The sequence below is a fragment of the Panthera onca genome, chromosome B3 (genome assembly GCF_046562875.1).
Source record: "Panthera onca isolate mPanOnc1 chromosome B3, mPanOnc1 haplotype 2, whole genome shotgun sequence".
Taxonomy (NCBI): domain Eukaryota; kingdom Metazoa; phylum Chordata; class Mammalia; order Carnivora; family Felidae; genus Panthera; species Panthera onca.
The window spans coordinates 24,154,673-24,175,173 of NC_138344.1; the positions used below are offsets into that span (position 1 = coordinate 24,154,673).

General features: G+C 35.2%; 1 protein-coding gene across 10 annotated transcripts in view; it reads right to left on the bottom strand.

Moving 5' to 3' along the window:
* UBE3A (ubiquitin protein ligase E3A) overlaps nt 1–20,501 on the bottom strand; it is a 93,927-nt gene that overhangs the window by 39,006 nt on the left and 34,420 nt on the right. For 7 of the 10 annotated variants that reach the window (XM_060617905.3, XM_060617899.3, XM_060617898.3 and 4 more), the window contains one exon: nt 3,193–3,500. In XM_060617905.3, the coding sequence (XP_060473888.1) occupies nt 3,193–3,500 (308 nt within the window). Of the gene's footprint in view, nt 1–3,192; nt 3,501–17,125; nt 17,212–20,501 lie in introns of all 10 variants that reach the window. The other 3 variants (XM_060617908.3, XM_060617903.3, XM_078448935.2) reach the window with 1 other exon arrangement.

Consider the following 20,501-nt stretch of genomic DNA (forward strand, 5'->3'; position numbering starts at 1 on the left):
AAAACTAAACACTTAGTATTCCAATCTTCATTTATATCTGGAGAATAGCATGTGACACAGGTCTGCCAATTACCTAAGTGGAAGTCCACTGGTGAACTTCTGATGGCTAATTTTCCTGATAAATAGGGGCAGCTATGATTAACTCACACTGTGAGTACAACAAAAATCTCCTAATTTTTAGTAGTAGATATACTAATACACCTATAGTTTCCTTTATGGGTTTTAACTCTTTAAGAGTTAATCCTCAGGTTTGTTCCAGGATACCTAGGAGTGCTTTTCGAAAGTTTCCATTAGGCTACTTTGTTTATACAAAGAAAGTTAAAAAGCAAAAAAAAAGAGTTTGTATTTGTATCACAGCAAGCCATTATAGAGGCAGCATATACTCTGAGCATTAAGAGTGGCACTGCAAGCTCCTTCTCCAGGAACCACACTCAGCATCTCAGCTGCCATAGGTTTGAACTGTGTCTGTGAGCATTTGTGTTTATCTTGATTGATTTTGTTCATCTGTTAGCAAGATGTGACCTAAGGTATCAGAAAAGCCTGAGAGGTTATTTTTTGGGTAAGAGAACCTCAAAATTTTTTTTATAGAGACTAATGATAATCACTTCTTCACTTATTATATGCCATTTTGGCTCATGAAAGGTTTCATAAGAATGCTCTATTTTCAGATAGTGGGGAATTCTGCTTAACATCAGTAATCTCTTCCTGAAAAGTATGAAACTGTTAACTGGAAGCTTATTTCCCATTATTTCCATTGGAAACAAAATTTAACATCTTACAAGACAAAACAAAACCCCTATCTAATTTCCTAAAATGTAACCAAAACAGAATACCTATTATAACTACCTTGCTAGGACCTAAAAACTCTGCTTCCTATTCGTCAAATCATAAACTTATTAACAAAGAGTTGTTTTGCATGCAGTAACATGAACTATCTCAAGGGACAGCAACATTCTAGACCCACACACCCTTTTTGTTGACAGGCTGTTCAGAACATCTTCAAGTGAATCAGACATTCTCCTAATTCTTTATAATGTATAATATAAAATGTATCAATTTCCCTACACAGAGTTTTGTTTAAAATGTTGAACTGAGGGGGCACCTGTGGCTCAGTTGGTTAAGCGTCTGACTCTTCAGCTCAGGTCAGGATCTCGTGATCCCTGGGTTCGAGCCCCTCATCGGGCTCTGTGATGACAGCTCAGAGCCTGGAGCTTGCTTCAGATTCTGTGTCTCCCTTTCTCTATCCCTCCCCTGCTAGTACTCTTTCTCTCTCAAAAAATAAACATTTAAAAAAATTAAAAATTAAAATTTTTTAAAGTGAACTGAGTTTTTCAGACATAAATTAGTTAAAAAAATTATAATTAGAGATATAAGCATTCACAATGTTTAAAAAGAGATGCTCTACTAAGAAAATGTTAAATGAAAGAACATTCCCATAGGGTATACCAGTATATTTTGTAATAAATAGATGTGTGTTCCTGAAAATACATTCTGTAAAATTTTATACTTAAGAAAATTTTTATACAAAAACAGAGTTTGGGGCAAACTACTAAATATGTATAGAACTAACAAATATAATTAACAATAAAAAGTACTAGTGTAGTTAATGCATTTGTAATTCCTCGTAGAAAAAATATTGTAGGAAATATAGAAAGCTGCAGAAAAAAGGGAGGAGCAGCAGAGAGAGTAACGTATTGGGAGAAAGAACAAGGAACTGATAAATTACATAGACAAGCAAAAACAGGAAACAAAGATTGGGGATAAACATTCAATAACACCTGCAATGAAGCACATAGCCAAAAAGATGTGTCCATCTGCCCTGTACCATAATCCCCATGGCTAGCTGTATTCAACTGCACCAGCACATTTACATTTAGTAACTGCAACTCTGTGGTGCACACTTAATGGGGAAATGGGCATGGGGGGTCTGGGTGGCTCAGTCAGTTAAGTGTCTGACTTGGGCTCAGGTCATGATCTCGTGGTTCATGCATTCGAGCTCCATGTTGGGCTCTGTGCTGACAGCTCAGGGCCTAGAGCCTGCTTTGGATTCTGTGTCTCCCTCTCTCTCTGCCCCCTCCCCGACCTGGGCTCACTTGCTCTCTCTCTCTCTCTCTCTCTCTCTCTCAAAAATAAACATTAAAATTTTTTTTTTCTAAATGGGGAAATGGGGATAATGGAGTCAATGCAACTTCCACATTGTACACACTGACAACATTCACCTACTTATTCACACTGTGTGAGCTAATTCATGTAACAGAGCCATGCATTTAGGAGCAATAAATGGTATAAAGTTATGAAATTAGTTATACTATGAAATCAGAATAAAAGATATAATACAATTCCATATCACCAATTAAGATTAAACTTGCATTCAAATCATGTTACTGAAAACTTTTGAGGTGTTCTCCAACTTACACATGTCTTAAACAAAAAGCTTCCTTTTTTAAAAGACCTCTGGTAGGTATTATGCACACTGTCAGTTATTTAGAAATTCAACTACTTTGTTACTAACAATGATTATCTTCACTGAGGAAAAGAAAGGTTGGATTTGAAGGTTAAAAAATTTTTTTCTTTAAACAATTTTGGAATACAGGATCATTTAGAAAACAAAGGCTTGGGTAAAGACTGCCATTAATAAGTAGGTGATGATTCTTGGCAGCATGAGTGTACCAAATCCCGAGAAGAAGCTGAGAAGGATATGGGAAGAATATTAGAAAGAAAAACTGAATTATTTCTCAAGTAACGGCTACAAAATTTTGCTGTGCCCTCAGAAATGGAAAAGACTGCCACCACTTCTTTCTGCTTCTTTCACCTAATAGTGCTCAGGTTCCACAATTCATTCCAGATATTCAGTCCAGCTGTTTGATAACTTCATTACATTCTGTAGCCTAGTTTAGGAGATTACTACTTAGGGAAAATGTTCAAAAGTTCCAATCAATCTATTAAAGAAACTTTTGGAATTTAATCTGCTTCTCATTAGAGACCATTAGAACTATAAAATGCAGTTAAATAATTAGTTCAATTATTAGTTTGTCCTTTGCCACAATAAATAAGTATATACAGTGGTAAATAAATACCACTATACTAATACGTCTTAATGTCACACAATTAGACAAAACAAGAACCTCACAAATTATTTAAATCTCCAATCTGGTTTTTCAGTCAAAAGTTCCCAAAAATAGAACATCTTACCTCTAAAATCATCTCTTGCTCCTTGTCCTTCCTTCTTGTTCATTTTTATGTCAGAGCAGGAGTTGTTAGGGGCACCTTTCGAGTTTTCAAGGTAAGCTGAGCTTGCTCCTTTCTTGGAGGGATGAGGATCACAGAGTTTTGCATTAATCTTATAAAGCTCGAGGGCTTTAATAGCTGCTGCATTGTTATCCATACGAAGAAAAGTTGGACAGGAAGCACAAAACTCATTCGTGCAGGCCTCATTTCCACAGCCCTCAGTTAACTGGTGGTAGTAGCGTTCTATTAGATGCTTTGCAGCTGCTCGCTTCCTGTAGCAAACATTCAAACAATGAGCACAGTGATTAAGATTAGTATAGCTCTCATGTAAAAAGCTCAACAGATCATAAGGCAAGGCAAGTTAGTCAAGCACTGAAGTAAAAAACTGGCAAATTAAGACGAGGTTTAGAAAATGGAGATCCACTATTTATACAAATAAAACTTTTAACTAGATAAATGCTAAGATACTATGATAAAGAACAACAGGGACACCTGGGTGGCTCAGTCGGTTAAGCATCTGACTTTGGCTCAGGTGAGGATCTCAAGGTTCATGGGTTCGAGCCCCATGTTGGGTTCTGTGCTGACAGCTCAGAGCCTGGAGCCTGCTTCGGATTCTGTGTCTCCCTCTCTCTCTCTGCCCTTCCCCCATTCACACTCTGTCTCTGTGTCTCTCAAAAATGAATAAACATTAAAAAAATTAAAAAAAAAAAAAAAGAACAGCAATATTTATCAAAATCATTGTTTTAATAGATTATGCTTTTCTTTGGCTTAAAAAAGTGTGTGGGGGGAGTTTATTTGATGGTATATATGCTTAAACTGTTTAGCACAACGGATGAAAATCAGAAGGTTTATGGCCAAGAGTTTTGTATTTTATCACTTTAAACAACTGACATTAAGAAAATAAGAGTCTAGTTAAAAGTATCAATCCAGCTTTCCTTTATATAATTACTATTTTAATAATTTATAAATACTTGATTAATAGTTAACACAGAACTTCTATCTGGAACAAAAAAGTTTTTTCCTCCAATTATCTACCATATGAGGGATTTAAAAATAACCTATAAATGAAATAGCCAAAACTGTGTTATACTGCAAGAAAATGATTCTGAGCATACAATCCTGAACCCAAAACATGTCCTTGAACTTGCTCATTAATCCCATGTCACAGAAACCTAGAATATTTTAAGTTCCCGTAGGGCAAAATTTTATGTTTCATTTACTTGTGAAGTTAAAGTACGTAGATTAACGTTCTTAACTGGCTGTTCCAGCAGAGCTTCCAAAGATACTGAGGAACAGATTATTCCATCAAGCAAGAAGCTGGACTACAATATCTATCTCTATGGTTTATTCAACTCTAAGATCTATGCTTGTACTGTCTGATGATGTGAGATTACCATAATTTAAGGAAAGCAGTCTAGATCCAAAGAAACAGAATTCATAGCTATTCCTTTTGGTCTCAAATTCACATACATGGGAATAAAAACTACAAGTAATCAAAACCATAAAAAAAAGAAATTACCTAACTCTCAAAATGTTCCTACAATTACCTTACTAACATGTAAGACTAAATGGCAAAGGACAGTAGGGTTCACATTTTGTTAATTGTGAGATACATCTTGTTCATCATGAGAAACTGAACAACAAGGCAAATGGACAGTAGATGAGGGACATACTAATTAAGTCCAATTCTGTCTCAAAAGTAGGACTTTGTCTCTAAACTAAGTGACGAAAACTAGCACAATTAACTCTTGCACAATGTTGGCATTAGCGGTGCTAACACTTTGCAGAGTTAAAATCTGCAAGTAACTTTAGATGCTCTCATAACTTAACTACAGCCTACTATTGACCAGAAGCCTTACCAATAATATAAAGAAGTGATTAACACATATTTTGTATGTTACATGTATTATATATTTTTACATTAATGTAAGCTAGAGAAAATAAAATACTAAGAAAATCGTAAGAATACATTTACAGTACTCTAGTGGATTTATCAATATGTGAGTTTAAAAAAACCCTCATGTAAGTGAATGCAGTTCCAACCTATGTTGTTCAAGGGTCAACTGTAACTCAAAAACATTCATTTTGATGCATCTATTTTTTAAATGTGCCATGCAAATTAATGCATGCAGAGAAAGAAGACAAACGTAAAACACACTTAAAAATTTCATCAGCAGCACTTATTTTAGATGTAGCTACAAACAATCCAACTTTTGAAAATTAAAGATTATGCCAGATGTCACTATGCAAAATATTAAAGTGACATGTAAAGAGAAATATAGCCTCAAGAAGATTTATACCATCATCTCCCAAAATATAGTAGCTTTCCCTAGTGAAAATGTAAATAGGTATGTATGTATTTCTATTCTGGAGGAAAATTATGAACACAAAGTTAAAAATGAACAATCAGAAATCAAGTGAAATTAACTGGAAAACTGCAAAAATGCATTGTTTCTGTGAAATTTGGAAAAAATGACATGCCCATTTACATAATATGGGATTACTTAAATGAACTGCAACAATTCACATAATGGAATAAATGAAATTACCAAGATCTGAATTTGGCAAGGAATAGTCTTCTTCATTCATCACTAATTGACAAAAATCAGTTACAAAGTTTTAAGTTTAAGATGAGGCCACTTTTATTTCAAAGTGTTAAGTCATTTTCTCTAACTGATGTTGACTGAATGGGTTTTTTGAATTCTTCCATACTTTGCTTCTAATTTATTTTTTCTATAATAAACATGCTACTTGTATATTAAAAATAAATACAAATGAGGAAGTGTTAACAGCTTTATAACTTCATATACATGATTTAAAGAGCCTCAAGATTTATTAAATTGTCCCTATGATTTTTTTAGTAGTTAATTACCAAAATTCAAAATACCAAACACTCTTATTATTTTTCTTAATAAGAGTGTCATGTTTTGTCCAAAGAAAAATCCCCCCAAAACTCAGCCATATTACATAATGCTTCTGTATGTAATGCATAAAGGAGTGTGAACAGTAAAAATAGGACAAGACTGAGAAATTAGAAGACCTACATTAAGTGACAGCTCCTTTTGCCTCTAATTACCTATACAGTTTTGAATGAGTAGTTCTCTGGGCCTCAGTTCTCCCATCTTAAGATTCCTTTCAGTACTAAGGTTTAGGTTATTCTATGTAATAGGTAGGTGAACAAGGTACTAGTATTTGATGAGTGTCTGATAACATACTAGACATACTGCTAGGCACTCTGGCGTAGGTTATCTCATTTGAATCCCATTACTTTGAGGATTATCTTCAGTTGACAGCTAAAAGACAATTAAAAGAGTAAAATTATGTACCCAAGATCACACAAAGGAAAATGCAGAATCAGGACAAAAACAGGAGTCAGGGGTCTTCTGGCTCATTTCCACTATACTGCCTCACAGAAAGGGATTCATTTCAAAACAAGTCTTAAGAATAGTAGCACTAATGACTCTAATGGGGGGAAAAAATCCCAGGAATAATATGTAATTGAAAAAAGCAAAAAACCTGAAAAAATCAAAATCTGAATCTCATATTTATGCATACCTGCTATCTCACAAGTACACTAAGTTTTTTGAAGACATACCAAAATATTCTGTAAAGTTAATACATCTATAATTTCTTGAAAACCTATATGCTACAGATGTTCTCACCTTAGAAGGCAGTAAAGCCTAGAAGTTAAGAGCTTGCACTATGAAGCCAGACTGCCCAAGTTCACATGTTGGCTCTGCCACTTATTAACTATGTGGCCTTGAATGATTTACTGACAACATTTCTGTGTCTCAGCTTCTTCATCATTAAAATGATGGTATACAATTACCATGGCTGTGAGAGAATTAAATGAGTTAATATACATAGTTAGAACCCTGCCTGGGATATAGTAAGTGCCATGTGTTAGGTGCTATTATTGTTATGACTAAGATCCTCATAAGCTTATGAATTGGCTAGAAAAACTCATTCTGCTGATGCTCAGAGCAGTTACATCACAAGTCACACATCTGATAAGAGATTTGAACCCAGGCTTCACTCAAAAACTTGGGTTTTAAATACCACTAAGGGGAGATTTAATACCAGACAGGGGAACGTAGCCCTCTCTATTCAGTCTGCTTCTCTGCCCGGGACATAGAAATAGCAGCTACACAGCTGAAACAGGACTGAAAGGAGGCCATGCCAGAACCTCCAGGTTATCAGTGGAATCAACCATTTTAAACATTTTTCTTCTTTCCTCACACCAATGACACCCTGAATTATATCTGTCCAATTCTGTATCCCCATCTAATAGAGCATTAAAAAAGACTTCTTTGTTGGCAATGTGTACACTAATAATGACATTTTTATAAGTAACTTGTACAAGGTTAATCCCTATACAGTAGGAGTCACCAAATCATAGCTTGTGGGCCAAATCTAGCCTGCCATAAAAAACAAACAAACCACCATTAAGTCTTATTAAAACATAGCCAAGCTCAATAATTTATATATCGTCTATGGCTGTTTTGCACTACAACAACAGAGTTGAGTAGTTTTAAAAGAGATTGTATGGCTTGTAAATCCTAAAATAAATACCACCTGGCCCCTTACAGAAAAAATTTCCCAACTCTTAATTTAGAGTCTGTGTTCCTTGCTCTCCAGTGACATTTCCTTATCATCACATGGTCGGCTCACTCTTTCCCCTCAACAAATCAATGCAGCAAAATATGTACTTTTTCCCCCAACTATGATTAAAAGAGAGAGAAAGAAAATGGAAGGAGAAGAGAAAAAAAGAAAAGGAAGAAAAGGAGATAACAAAAAGGAAAGAAACGAAGAGAGATCCTTCCCTAACCAGACCCCTCTAGTGACCCCTATCTGCTATTCATAATCAAAACTACAATACGGGCTAGGGCTTATTTTTTTTTTAAGTTTTTATTTAAATTCCAGTTAGTTAACATACAGTGCAGTATTAATTTCAAGTGTACAATAGAAGGATTCAACACTTCCGTACAACACTTGGTGCTCATCACAAGTGCACTTGTAAATCCCGACCACCAATCCCCTCTACCCACCTCCCCTCTTGTAACCATCAGTTTGTTCTCTATAATTAAGCGTCTGTTTCTTGGTTTTCCTCTCTTGCAATGCCTCCCCCCCCCCCCATGTTTGTTTTGTTTCTTAAATTCTACATGAGTGAAATTATATGGTATTTTGTCTTTCTCCAGCTTATTTCACTTAGCATAATACTCTCTAGCGCCATGAATGTTGCTGCAAATGGCAAGATTTCATTCTTTTTTATGGCTGAGTAATATTCCATTGTGTATATACGCCACATCTTCCTTATGTATTCATCAGTTGTTAGATATCTGGGCTGTTTCCATAAGTTTTCCTTTCTAGATAATGCTGCTATAAACATCAAGGTGCCATGTATCCCTTTGAATTAGTGTTTTTGCATTCTCTGGTTCAATACCTGGTAGTACAATTGAAACTATAAAAATCCTATAGAACACACAGTAACCTCTTTGACACTGGTCGTAGCAACTTCTTTCTAGGTCTGTCTCCTGAGGCAAGGGAAACAAAAGCAAAAATAAACTATTTGGGCTTCATCAAAATAAAAGCTTCTGCATGGTGAAGGATACAACCAACAAAACCAAAAGGCAGCCTACAGAATGGGAGAAGATATTTCCAAATCGCATATCTGATAAAAGGTTAGTATCCAAAATATATAAAGAACTTATAAAACATCCAAAAACCCAATAATCCAATCTAAAAATGGACAGAAGACATGAATAGATATTTTCCCAAGGAAGACATCCAGGTGGCCCACAGACACAGGAAAAGATGTTCGACATCACTCATCATCAGGGAAATACAAATCAAAAACTACAATGTGGCACTGCCTCACATGTGTCAGAATGGCTAAAATCAACAACACAAGAAACAACAGGTGTTGGTGAGGATGTGGAGAAAGGGGAACCCTCTTGCACTGCTGGTGGGAATGCAAACTGGTACAGCCACTCTGGAAAACAGTATGGGGGCTTCTCAAAAAGTTAAAAATATGACTTATTTTCTATGTTCTGAATTTTTTTCACATTTCATGGACTTTTCTTATGGAGTCAATAATGGAGGAGGGCCAAGTGAGATCTGATGAGAAAGCTCTCAAAGTAGACAACTGAAAATATGCATTTAAAATAGACAACATTGGGGCACCTGGGTGGCTCAGTCGGTGAAGAGTCCAACTTCGGCTCACATCATGATCTCACAGTTCATGGGTTTGAGCCCTGTGTCGGGCTCTGTGCTGACAGCTCTGAGCCTGGAACGTGTTTCAGATTCTGAGTCTCCCTCCCTCCCGCGCTCCCTCGCTCGCTCTCTCTCTCTCTCTCTCTGCCCCTCCCCCACTTGTGCTCTGTCTCTCTCTCTCAAAAATCAATCAATCAATCAGACAACACTTTCTATTTATTTATTTTACTTCCATGGCTCAGTGAGACAGTTCTACAAATAAATGTCCTATGGAATAAATTACATATAGAGGGCCAGAGTTACTCTAGAAAACTGGACAGAAGTCTTTTAAAAATTAGTTTTACCCTTGGGGAGAAGGGCACTGAGGTCAGCAATTAACTTTGAAATGCATGAAAAAATAAAGATGGAATGATGGACAGAAGGATGGATATGTGATAATACAAGGTAAGTATTAATAGTAAAATCTAGATGGCAGGCATATTGTGTCCATTGCAGAACACTTTCAACTTTGCTGCATGTTTCCAAGTTTCCAAAGTAAAACACGGGGAAAATACTGTTACCATACATACTATAACTTCTGAGAGGTCAACTGGCAGAGGAAATGATTTTAGCCATCAGTGGCCAAAACAGAAAAACCAATGTGTCATCAATGACACTAATACCATGTTTTCTGACTTTGAAGCTAGTTTTGAATCAATCCAGTACTCAACAAACAAAAACCCCTATAATAATAATAATGATAAAAAGAAAAGTTATGAGATGACCGTGAATACATATAGCAACTTAGTTTACTTGTCAAGGAGACAAATATTAGGAAAGTATTTTTAATATTCCTATACCAATAGCAAAGCATTGGGGTTAGGATCACTGAAATGACGGTCAACGATAAAGAAGATGAAAGTTGAAAAAAGATGTTAAACAGGTAGCTGAAAAATAAGTAATGAATACAGGAACAAAAAAGATGAAACCACAAAAACTGCTACTGTCAGAAAGGGAAGATGTGTTAACGAACAATGAGCAAACAAGATTGGAATCAATTAAAAACGGTAGAACATAAAAGAAATAGTAACTGTGACATGTTAACATAAAAACTAATGGTAGACAGGGGCGTCTGGGTGGCTCAGACGGTTAAGCATCTGACTCTTGATTTCGGCTCAGGTCCTAATCCCAGGTTCATGAGATTGAGCCCAGCAATGGGCTCCACACTGAGCGTGGAACCTGCTTCAGATTCTCCCACCCCTCCCCTCCACTTATGCGCTCTCTCTAAAAAAATATTTATATAATAAAAAAGCTAATGATAGAGCATAAAATAATAAAAGAAGATAAAAAGGCAAAGATACAAAAGTCAATGTAAGCAGAGTGACTTTAACTGAAGATGAAGTTAAATGAAGATGTGAGGAATCGAGACGCCAGAGATAAAAAGGCTTATATGCTCTATCTATAAAGCTAATAAACACTTGCTTACTGATTTCTCAAAGTAATATGTCTCTCTGTTCCTTTTGGGATGTTGGCTTTGTAAACACTCCATCCCCTTCCCTAAAGTTATATTTAACATAAAAATTTTGGAAGAGTGAACAATGATATCCAAGGTAGTATTACACCTTAGAAAATTGGATGACATAAAACATATGTAACATAGCTGTTAGCTTTAAGGTTGGGTCTGTTACAATGGAACTGCATGAAATGTTAGATTATTTCAAGACTGAACGTACAATTCTGAAGTCATTATTACACTATATCCTACCAATAATTCATTAACTATAGAATAAGATATATTTTCAGGGGAAAAATATAAATATAAATCAGCATATTTTACTATGGTAAACTCAACATAATAATAATCCCAAAGTATTACTTTATTGAGCTTTATAATCTCAATGCCCAGAGTGTGTGTTATACATTAAACATGAAGTAAAATTGTAGAAAAAAATACTTATTTACCTTTAACCTGGTTTTTAAAAAAGTATCACATTTTATGGTGAAGTTGTAATGAACAAAAAACAAACTATATCCATCTGCCTCCCTCTAATTAAGATCCTAAAAGGATAGAAACACAAAAACACAAAATACTTGCTGGCATTAGTATAGGGTATCTATCAATTATCTCTGACAATCATGAAATATAGTCTTTGATTTTTTTTTCTTTCTAATTCGAATATAATCAAGACAGAAATTCATTCCTTGGTTGATAACATACTTCTGTGTCTACCATGGACCAGGCAATATGCCCAAAATTTTGTGATAAAGATCTGGTTAATGGGTTATTTTACATTCTGAATATTTTAATTACTCTTACAAAATCATCTTTTTTAGGGGTTTAGGGAGCTGACTAAACCTTGGAGTTATTAGAAACAATAGCTTTTATAGAAACTGTTGAGAAACAAGTAGAGTTTTCAGTGTTACAATGAGAAAATCCTGAAACAGATCTTTGACCTTATACTAAAGATAATTTACTAATACGTCTAAGTTAGCTTGTATAGGTGATAAATGAATCTTCTGGCATTTTCCTCCGATCAAATGAATTGGAGAAATACTAAATTTATCTGAACAAAGATAAAAAGCCAACCAGGAGAGATGTCTGCAAGATGGAGGAAAAAGAAGCTCCAGAATTTATTCCCTCACAGGAACATTAACTTATATACATGGTCCAAAAACCCTTTATGAGACCTCTAGAAACCAGTTAGAAAGTTGCAGTACCCCAAGCAAGCTCCAAGCCAAAAAGAGCCAGAAATATGTAAGAAAAACTTTCATTTCAACTATATCAATCCCTCCCCAAGATGGCACAGTTCATACTCATGATGAAAAGCTCAACCTGCAGCTTCACCCATTGGAATTATGTCCAACATTCCTGTTTTTTGGGGTGAAAGGAGCTGTCAAAGGGACAAGTTTTTGTGTTGGCCAGACTTGGAGCACTGATGGAACCAGCATATACTGGATGCCTAGAGGCTACAGAAAACACTGGCTTGTTTCAGGACTAGAGTACTTGAAGCTCTTGAAAAAGAAACCAATTAAGTCTTTCATTGGGAAATTACAAGCATAAGTCCGAAAAAGATACACCCCAATAAAAGGTATTAGAGTTACCAAGAATCTCTAATGAAGGTCTTCCCCTCAATTAAGCCAATTCAGAGACACTGGAAGAGGTGGTTGTTTTTATCAGAGGCAAAATCTACACACACACACAAAATTAAAATGCATATTAAAAACTACAAAGTACCCCCCGCCCCCAAAACCAAGAAATTACAGTCCAATTCCAATCAAAGGAACAAAATCAAGCTCTAGAAATGACCTTAAAGAAGCAGAGATCTATGAATTACCTGACAAAAATGCAACATTAACTGTCTTAGGGAAACTCAATTTGTTACAAGAGAACACAAGGAAAACAACGAGATGAAATCACCATGCATACACAAAAAAAGAATTAATTAGCAAAAAATATAAAAAAGAACTAACCAAAAATTCTATAAATAAAAAGAATACAATAACTGAACTGAAAATTCACGAGGGAACAATAGACTTAATCAAACAAAAGAAAGAAAATAAACCCAAAGTCAGGCCATTTGAAATTACTGAGTCAGAGGCAATTTTTAAAACGGAAGAAAAGTGAAGAAACCCCAAGACACTTATAGGACACCACCAACCCTACTAATATATGCACTTAGAGGAATTCCATGAGAACAAAGAATGTGGCAGACAGCTTCTCTGAAAAAGTAATGGCCAAACACTTCCCAAATGTAAGGAAGGAAATGGATATCTAATTTTAAGAGGTTTGAAGGACTCCAACTACAATGAACCCAAAGAGGCTGATACTAAAACACACTATAATCTCTGTCAGAAGTCAGAGACAGAGAGAATCTGGAAAACAGCAAAAGAAAAATGACTAGTCATGTACAAAGGCAGCTATCCTAAGACTATCAGCAGGTTTCTCAGCAGAAACCTTGCAGAAAGACCAGAAAGAAGTGGGATAATATATTCAAAGTGTTGAAAAAAGTAAGTGCCAACCAAAAACAATGTATCTAGCAAAATTTACTTTCTAAATGAAGAATAAAGACTCCCAAGGATAAACAAAAGCTGACAGTTCATCACTACTAGCCCTGTTTTACAAAAAGGAAGTCCTTCAACTTGAAAAAAAACGAAAAGAAAAAGATAAAAAGGACTGTAAATACAAAATCATGTACAAATATAAAACTGTTTGGTAAAGGTAAATATATGGACAAATACAGGATCCTGTAATACTGTAATGGTGGTGAGTAAATCAGTCAGGTAGATGTGAAAGATGAAAACATTTTTTAAAAAACTATAAATAAAATTGATACAAAACATAAAAAGACATAATTTGTATCTTCAGTGAAAGGGGGGAAAGATGTAAAGGAGTTTTTGTATACAATTGAAATTGCTATTAGTTTTAAATAGATTATAACTATAGTACAACTATAAGATGTCTTATGTAATTCCCATGGTAACCAGAAAGAAAATGCCTAGAGAAGATATACAAAAGAAAACGGGACAGGAATCACAGCATGTCACTACAAAAAATATCAATGAAACACAAAGGAAGACCTCACAGAGAAGGAAAAAAATAACTACAAGACATACAAAACCCATAAAAATGGCGATAGGAAGTCTTCCTTATCAGTAATTACTTTAAAGGTATGTGGATTAAACTCCTCAATCAAAAGACACTGAGTGGCTGAGTGGATTTAAAAAAAAAAAAAAAGATAAGACACAGCTATATGTTACTTACAAGAGACTCACATTAGATAGAAGGATATACACAGACTGAAAGGATGGAAAGAGACATCCTATGCAAATAATAACCAAAAAAGAGAAAGAATGATTATATATATACATATATATATGGCTATATATATATGTGTGTGTGTACACACACACATATACATAGAAAAAAGAAACAAGTGACACATTATATGATAAAAGGGTTAATTCGCCAAAAATATATATTATAAATATATATGCACCTAACAGAAGAGCAGCCAGATACATTAAGCAAATAATGACAAAGAACTAAAGAGAAAAGAAAGATAGTAACATAGTAATAATAGGACATTTCCATATCCCACTTTCAATAATGGGAAAGAAAACCGATTAGGAAACACAGGACCTTAACATTAGACCAAATGGACCTAAAGACACACACATGACATTATACCCAACAACAGAATACACATTTTCTCAGTTGTACATGGGACATTTTCCACAGGAAAATATACCATAAAGTTAGTTTTAACAAACTTAAGGAGACTGAAATCATACCAAGTATCTTTTCTGACTACAATGGAATGAAGCCAGACATCAAAAGCAAAACAGGAGTATCTACAAAATACAGGAAAATCAAACCGCATATTCCTGAATAACAAATATGTCAGAAGAAAAAATCCGAAGGGAAAGCAGAAAATATCTGGAGACAAAGGTCAATAAAACACAACATACCAAAATGTATGGAATGCCACAAAAGCAGTATGAAAAGGGAAATTCATAGTAGTAAATGCCTATAGTAAAAAACAAAGACCGCAAATGAACAACCTAACTTCAGACTTTAAGAAATTAGAAAAACTCACTCAAAGTTCATCAAAGGAGGGAATAATAAAGATTACAGCACAATTAAACGAAATAGAGACAGAAAAATAAAAATTCAACAATTTAGTATTGGTTTTTGGAGACTATTAAGAATATCAACAAACCATTAATTAGACCAAGAAAAGAGAAAATGCTCATAAAACAAAAGTCAAAAATGAAAAAAGACACATTATAACGGATGCCATAAGAATAAAAAGGATCATAAGAGACTGCTGTCAACAACATATGCCAAAAATTGGATAACTTAGAAGAAATGAGTGTATTTCTAGAAACATAATTAACAGAACAGAATCATGAGGAAATAAAAAATCCGAAGCAACCTGAAGCAACCTGTAACTGGTAAAAAGACTGAATCAGTAATACAAAACTTCCCAACAATGAATAACCCAGAATCAGATAGTTTCAATGGAGAATCTACCAATGATTTAAAAAAAAAAAAAATTAACAAGAACCCTTCTCTAACTCCTCCAAAAACCTGAAGTGAAGGGAATACTGTGAAACTCATCCCATGAGGCCAACATTACCCTGATACCAAAATAAGACAAAGAAGACAAGAAAAATACAGACAAATATCCCTAATGATTATTGATGCAAAAACCCTCAATGAAATACTAGGCAGTTAGAATTTAACAATACATTAAAAGAGTTATATCATCACCAAGTGGATTTTATTCCTGGAATCTAAGGATGCTTCACCATACAAAAATCAATCAATCCAACACAATGAATTACCAAAATTACAAAAATAACATGATCACCTCCACTGACACAGAAAAAGCATTTGACAAAAATCAAGATCCTTTCATAATAAAAACATTCCATAAACTAGACAAGGAAGGAAATTACTTCAACACAATAAAAGCCATATATGAAAAGCCCAGAGCTAAGATTATACGTAATGGTATAAAACTGAAAGCTTTCCCTCTAAAATCAGGAACAAGGCAAGGATGCCCACTGTTACCATTTCTTTTCAAAACAGTACTAGAAATCCTAGACAGAGCAATTAGGCATCCAAAGTGGAAAGGAAGAAACAAAATTATCTCTGTTTGCGGATGATATGATCTTATGTGTAGAAAACCCTAAATTTAGACCCTGTAAAAAAAAACTGTTAGAATAAATCAAACTTAGTAAAATTACAGGATACAAAAGTCAACCAATGCAAAATCCAGTTGTATTTCTATAAACAGTGAACAAAAGGAAATAAAAAAATATTTCCATTTACAAAAGCATCAAAAAGAAAAAAATACTTTACTAAAGAAACTTAACTAAGGAAGTAGACTTATGTAACAGTCCCCCTTATTTGTGGGGACTCTAAGGGGACTCTAAGGACTCCAACAGATGTGTGAAACCACAACAGTACCAAAACCTATATATATATTTTCCTATTGATACTTTTGATAAAGTTTAATTAATAAATTAAGCACAGTTAAGACAGTAACAACGAAATAGAACAATTACAATATATTACAATAAAAGTTACGTGAATGTGGTCTTTCCCTTAAACTACCTTATTGTACTGTACTCAACCTTCTAATGATGTGAGATGATAAAATGCCTATGTGCTGAAATGAAATAAGGTGAATGATAGATGCCTTGTGATGTAGTATTAGGCTACTATTGACCAAAATCTGACAACACCGAAGAATCATCATCTGCTTCCACAATGCAGTTGACCATGGATAACTGAAAACACTAAAAGGGAAGCAATGGATAAAGAGAACAATGAAAAATATACAATGAAAACTATGAAATACTGCTGAAAGAAACTAAAGACACAAATGTAAACATGCTGTATTCACGGTAAGACTTAATATTGTTAAATGCCCATTCTACCCAAAACAATCTACATATTCAATTCAAACCCTACTGAACTGGCATGTTTAAAAAAAAAAAAAAAATCTAAAATTCATATGGAATATCAATAGGACCCAAACAACAAAAACAATCTTGAGAAAGAAAACAAAGCCAGTCTCATACTTCCTGACTTAAAACATCTTACAAAGCTACAGAAACCAAAACAGTAATGTACTGGCATAAAGACAAGACATAGATCAATGAAACACATCAGAGAACCCAAAAATAAACTCACATATATGGTCAAATAAACTGTGGCATAGATGCCAAGGCTATCCAATGGGGGAACAAGAGCCTCTTCCACAAATGGTGCTGGGAAACCTGGATATTCAAATGCAAAAGAATGAAGTTGGAGCCTTACATCTCATACTACATTAAAAAAAAAAAAAAAAAAGTTAACCAAAATGGATTAAAGAACTAAACATACGGGGGCCTGGGTGGTTGAGTGACTTGATTTTGGCTTGGATTGTGATTTCACAGTTCATGGGATCGAGCCTCATGTGGGGCTCTATGGTTACAGGGTGGAGCCTGTTTGGGATTCTCTCTCTCCCTCTCTCTCTGCCCCTCTCCTACTCACACACTCACTCACTCTCTCTCTCTCTCTCTCTCTCAAAATAAAGAAATAAACATTAAAACAAATAGGGGCGCCTGGATGGCTCAGTCAGTTGAGCATCTGACTTCGGCTCAGGTCAGGATCTCAGAGTTTATATGTTTGAGCCCGACATCAAGCTCTCTGATGTCAGCATAGAGCCCACTTCAGATCTTCTGTCCTCCTCTCTCTCTGCCCCTCCCCAACTCATGTGTGTGCACGCACACACACGCGCACACACACACACACACACACACACACACACACACACTCTCTCTCTCTCTCTCTCTCTCTCAAAAATAAACATTAAAAAATAAATAAAGACCTAAACATAAAACCCAACATTACAAAACTCCAAAAATAAACATAGGGAAATAGCTTCATGACACTGGATTGGGCAATGTAACACCAAAAGCACAACTAAAACCACATAAAACAAAAGCAAAAATAGACAAATGAGACTACAGTGAACTTCTGCACAGCAAAGGAAACCATCAACAGAGTGAAAAGGCAACATATATAATATGATTATTCCATCTCCTGGGTCTGACTAAACACTCCACCTCAGGAAATAGAAGAACCAGGGATTGAGACTGGAAGACAGCAGAGGGGCCACAGGATACCTCTCAAAGACAGGAAAAACAGAAGGAGAGAAAGCAAGTAAGAAAGCATACAAAGATCACAACCTGAGGTGGCTGTTTTAATTAATATTAAATAACAAACATTAGCATGGCCATGGGAATGGAAAGGAGCAGCAAAACAGAGGTGAAAAGAGTATGAGTTCTTCAAAGACTGAGAAGTGACTAACAATGAAGACAGACATAGCCATAAAGATGACATAGCCAGAATGCATAGCCTCAAAGGAGCAGGAATTTTTATGCTGAGAGAATAGTAACAGTCCAGAACCATCAGTGGAGAACAAGAATAACAATGTGTGGGAAACGAACAGGTCAGGCTTACTGTACCTGTAACCTAGCTTCTGTATCTAGTGATACAGAAACTATTCTTGACACTCATCACTTTTCACTCCTTATTTTGTTTTAACCTTGCTGAGAAATACAGACCTGGAAATTTATTGTGGGCTTTCAGGACACATCTCCTGATTTTCTCCCTTCTCTCTGACTGTTCTTCACAGACTTCCCTCCCTAATCTGGAAATGTTTATACTCCCAGGGACCAACCATTAGACACTTTCTCTTTTAAATTTCTCTTTGAACCATCATCTTTTTCAAGGCAATACCTGATGACTTCCAAATGTCTCTTTCAGCATAGTTTAACTCTGCTTGAGAATCTATTCCAAGTTTTCTGGCTATCTTCATATTAGCTCTTTAAGAAATTTACTGCTTGAAAAGATAAAGGCCAGATGATTTAAATATCATAGGAAATACAGAGGTACAGTAATACAAAGAAAGACAACTTAGCCAAGATAAGTCACAAAGGATGACTAGGAGATGACAAAAAAATACAAGGAATATTACAGGTAAGAAGGGAATGAGTAAAGGCACAAGAGCCTGAGAACATCCTATGACAATTTCAAAGATAAAGTTCAAAACAGGACTCAAAAATATGAAGCGGAAGGGAGGAGCCAGATTATGAGAGACTTTGAATTCTGATTTTAGTCAGCCGAAAAGTAATCTAATAAAGGTGAATGATTTTCACCTCATAAAAATGCACATATACTCCATCTTGCAAAAAATTTCAGAGGCATCACATACTATTTATAAACCACTAGATAAAAACACATATTCAATACAAGTCCCTGAAGGGTTTAAGCACGTCAGTGATTAAGCCAAATTTGCCTTTATGATAATTCTATTTTGTAAATTGGGATCAAAGCTGGCAAAAGTGGAGGCAGGCAATCCAGTTAGGTGATGACTACTGTAATACACCAGGGAAAGAAAGCAGCAGGAATGAAGAGAAGGAAACTAATGCAAGAAATATTTAAAAGATGTAGCATGTAGGGGGTAAATGAATGGAAAGAACTAAATGCCTAGGTTTCTGTTATGGGCAACTGGGTAGAAGGTAGTGCTACAATCTAAAATGATAACAAAAACAACCACCACTCATTAACCTGCATTAACCTATAGTGAATGGTTTTTGTAAGTTGTGTCCTTTAATCCTTACAATTATCCTAGCAAGAAGATTGCAGAAGCCAATAAAGGATCCAGTAAATCAGAAAGTCCTGCTTTTAAATAATTTAGGGGAAATAGCATCTATTTTCACTACATCTTTTAACTTTGAATCCCATTTATAGCCAGCAAGTTCTATGTAATAAAGTACACCATCCCCATTAATGTTTCTTAAAACCTTTTTAGGGACACATAAGATATAATGAATAAAATGCAAAATTAACATAGATTCTAAACAACATTTTATTAGAGTACCTGAACAAAACCAGCCAGGTTTTGCTCATTCTGCTTTCTGAGAAGACTCAGCCAGAGGCAGCTCATCTATTCATTTATTCTTACCATTAACCAGAAGCACAATACCTTCTATTTAAAATACAATGTGTAAGTTTATATGATGCTTCATGTGGTAGAAAAGTAGACCAATTCAAGCCACTTCAAAGCCTAACACTTTTCATTAGCTCCTATGTCTATCAGAAGAAAACCCAGGGCTTTTCAGTAGTGTCGAGGCCTTTCACTTGACTACTTCACTTTGTCATGCCTTTCTGCTTCCAGCTACATTTTTTTTAGCACATCTCCTCCCATCTCCTAAATCTACATTCCAGCAATACTGAACTTCCTACAGTTAAAAGGATTTGTTCTACCGTCTTCCTTGGTTCCAGGTGTTAGAAAAGTTTTCTTCCTGCCCAGAATACTATGATCCCTACTTACACCAAGTAATTCTCAAAGACTCAGCTTAGATATCACTTCCAAGATTATTACATATCCCTTCTCTGATCCCACAGCAACCTGTACCTACTCTAAATGCGCCTTATTATAAATGCCAATTATTTAGATGGTAGGTTCCCTGAGACACATGACCAAATAACTTCTTTACAGTTATATCCTCAGGACCTA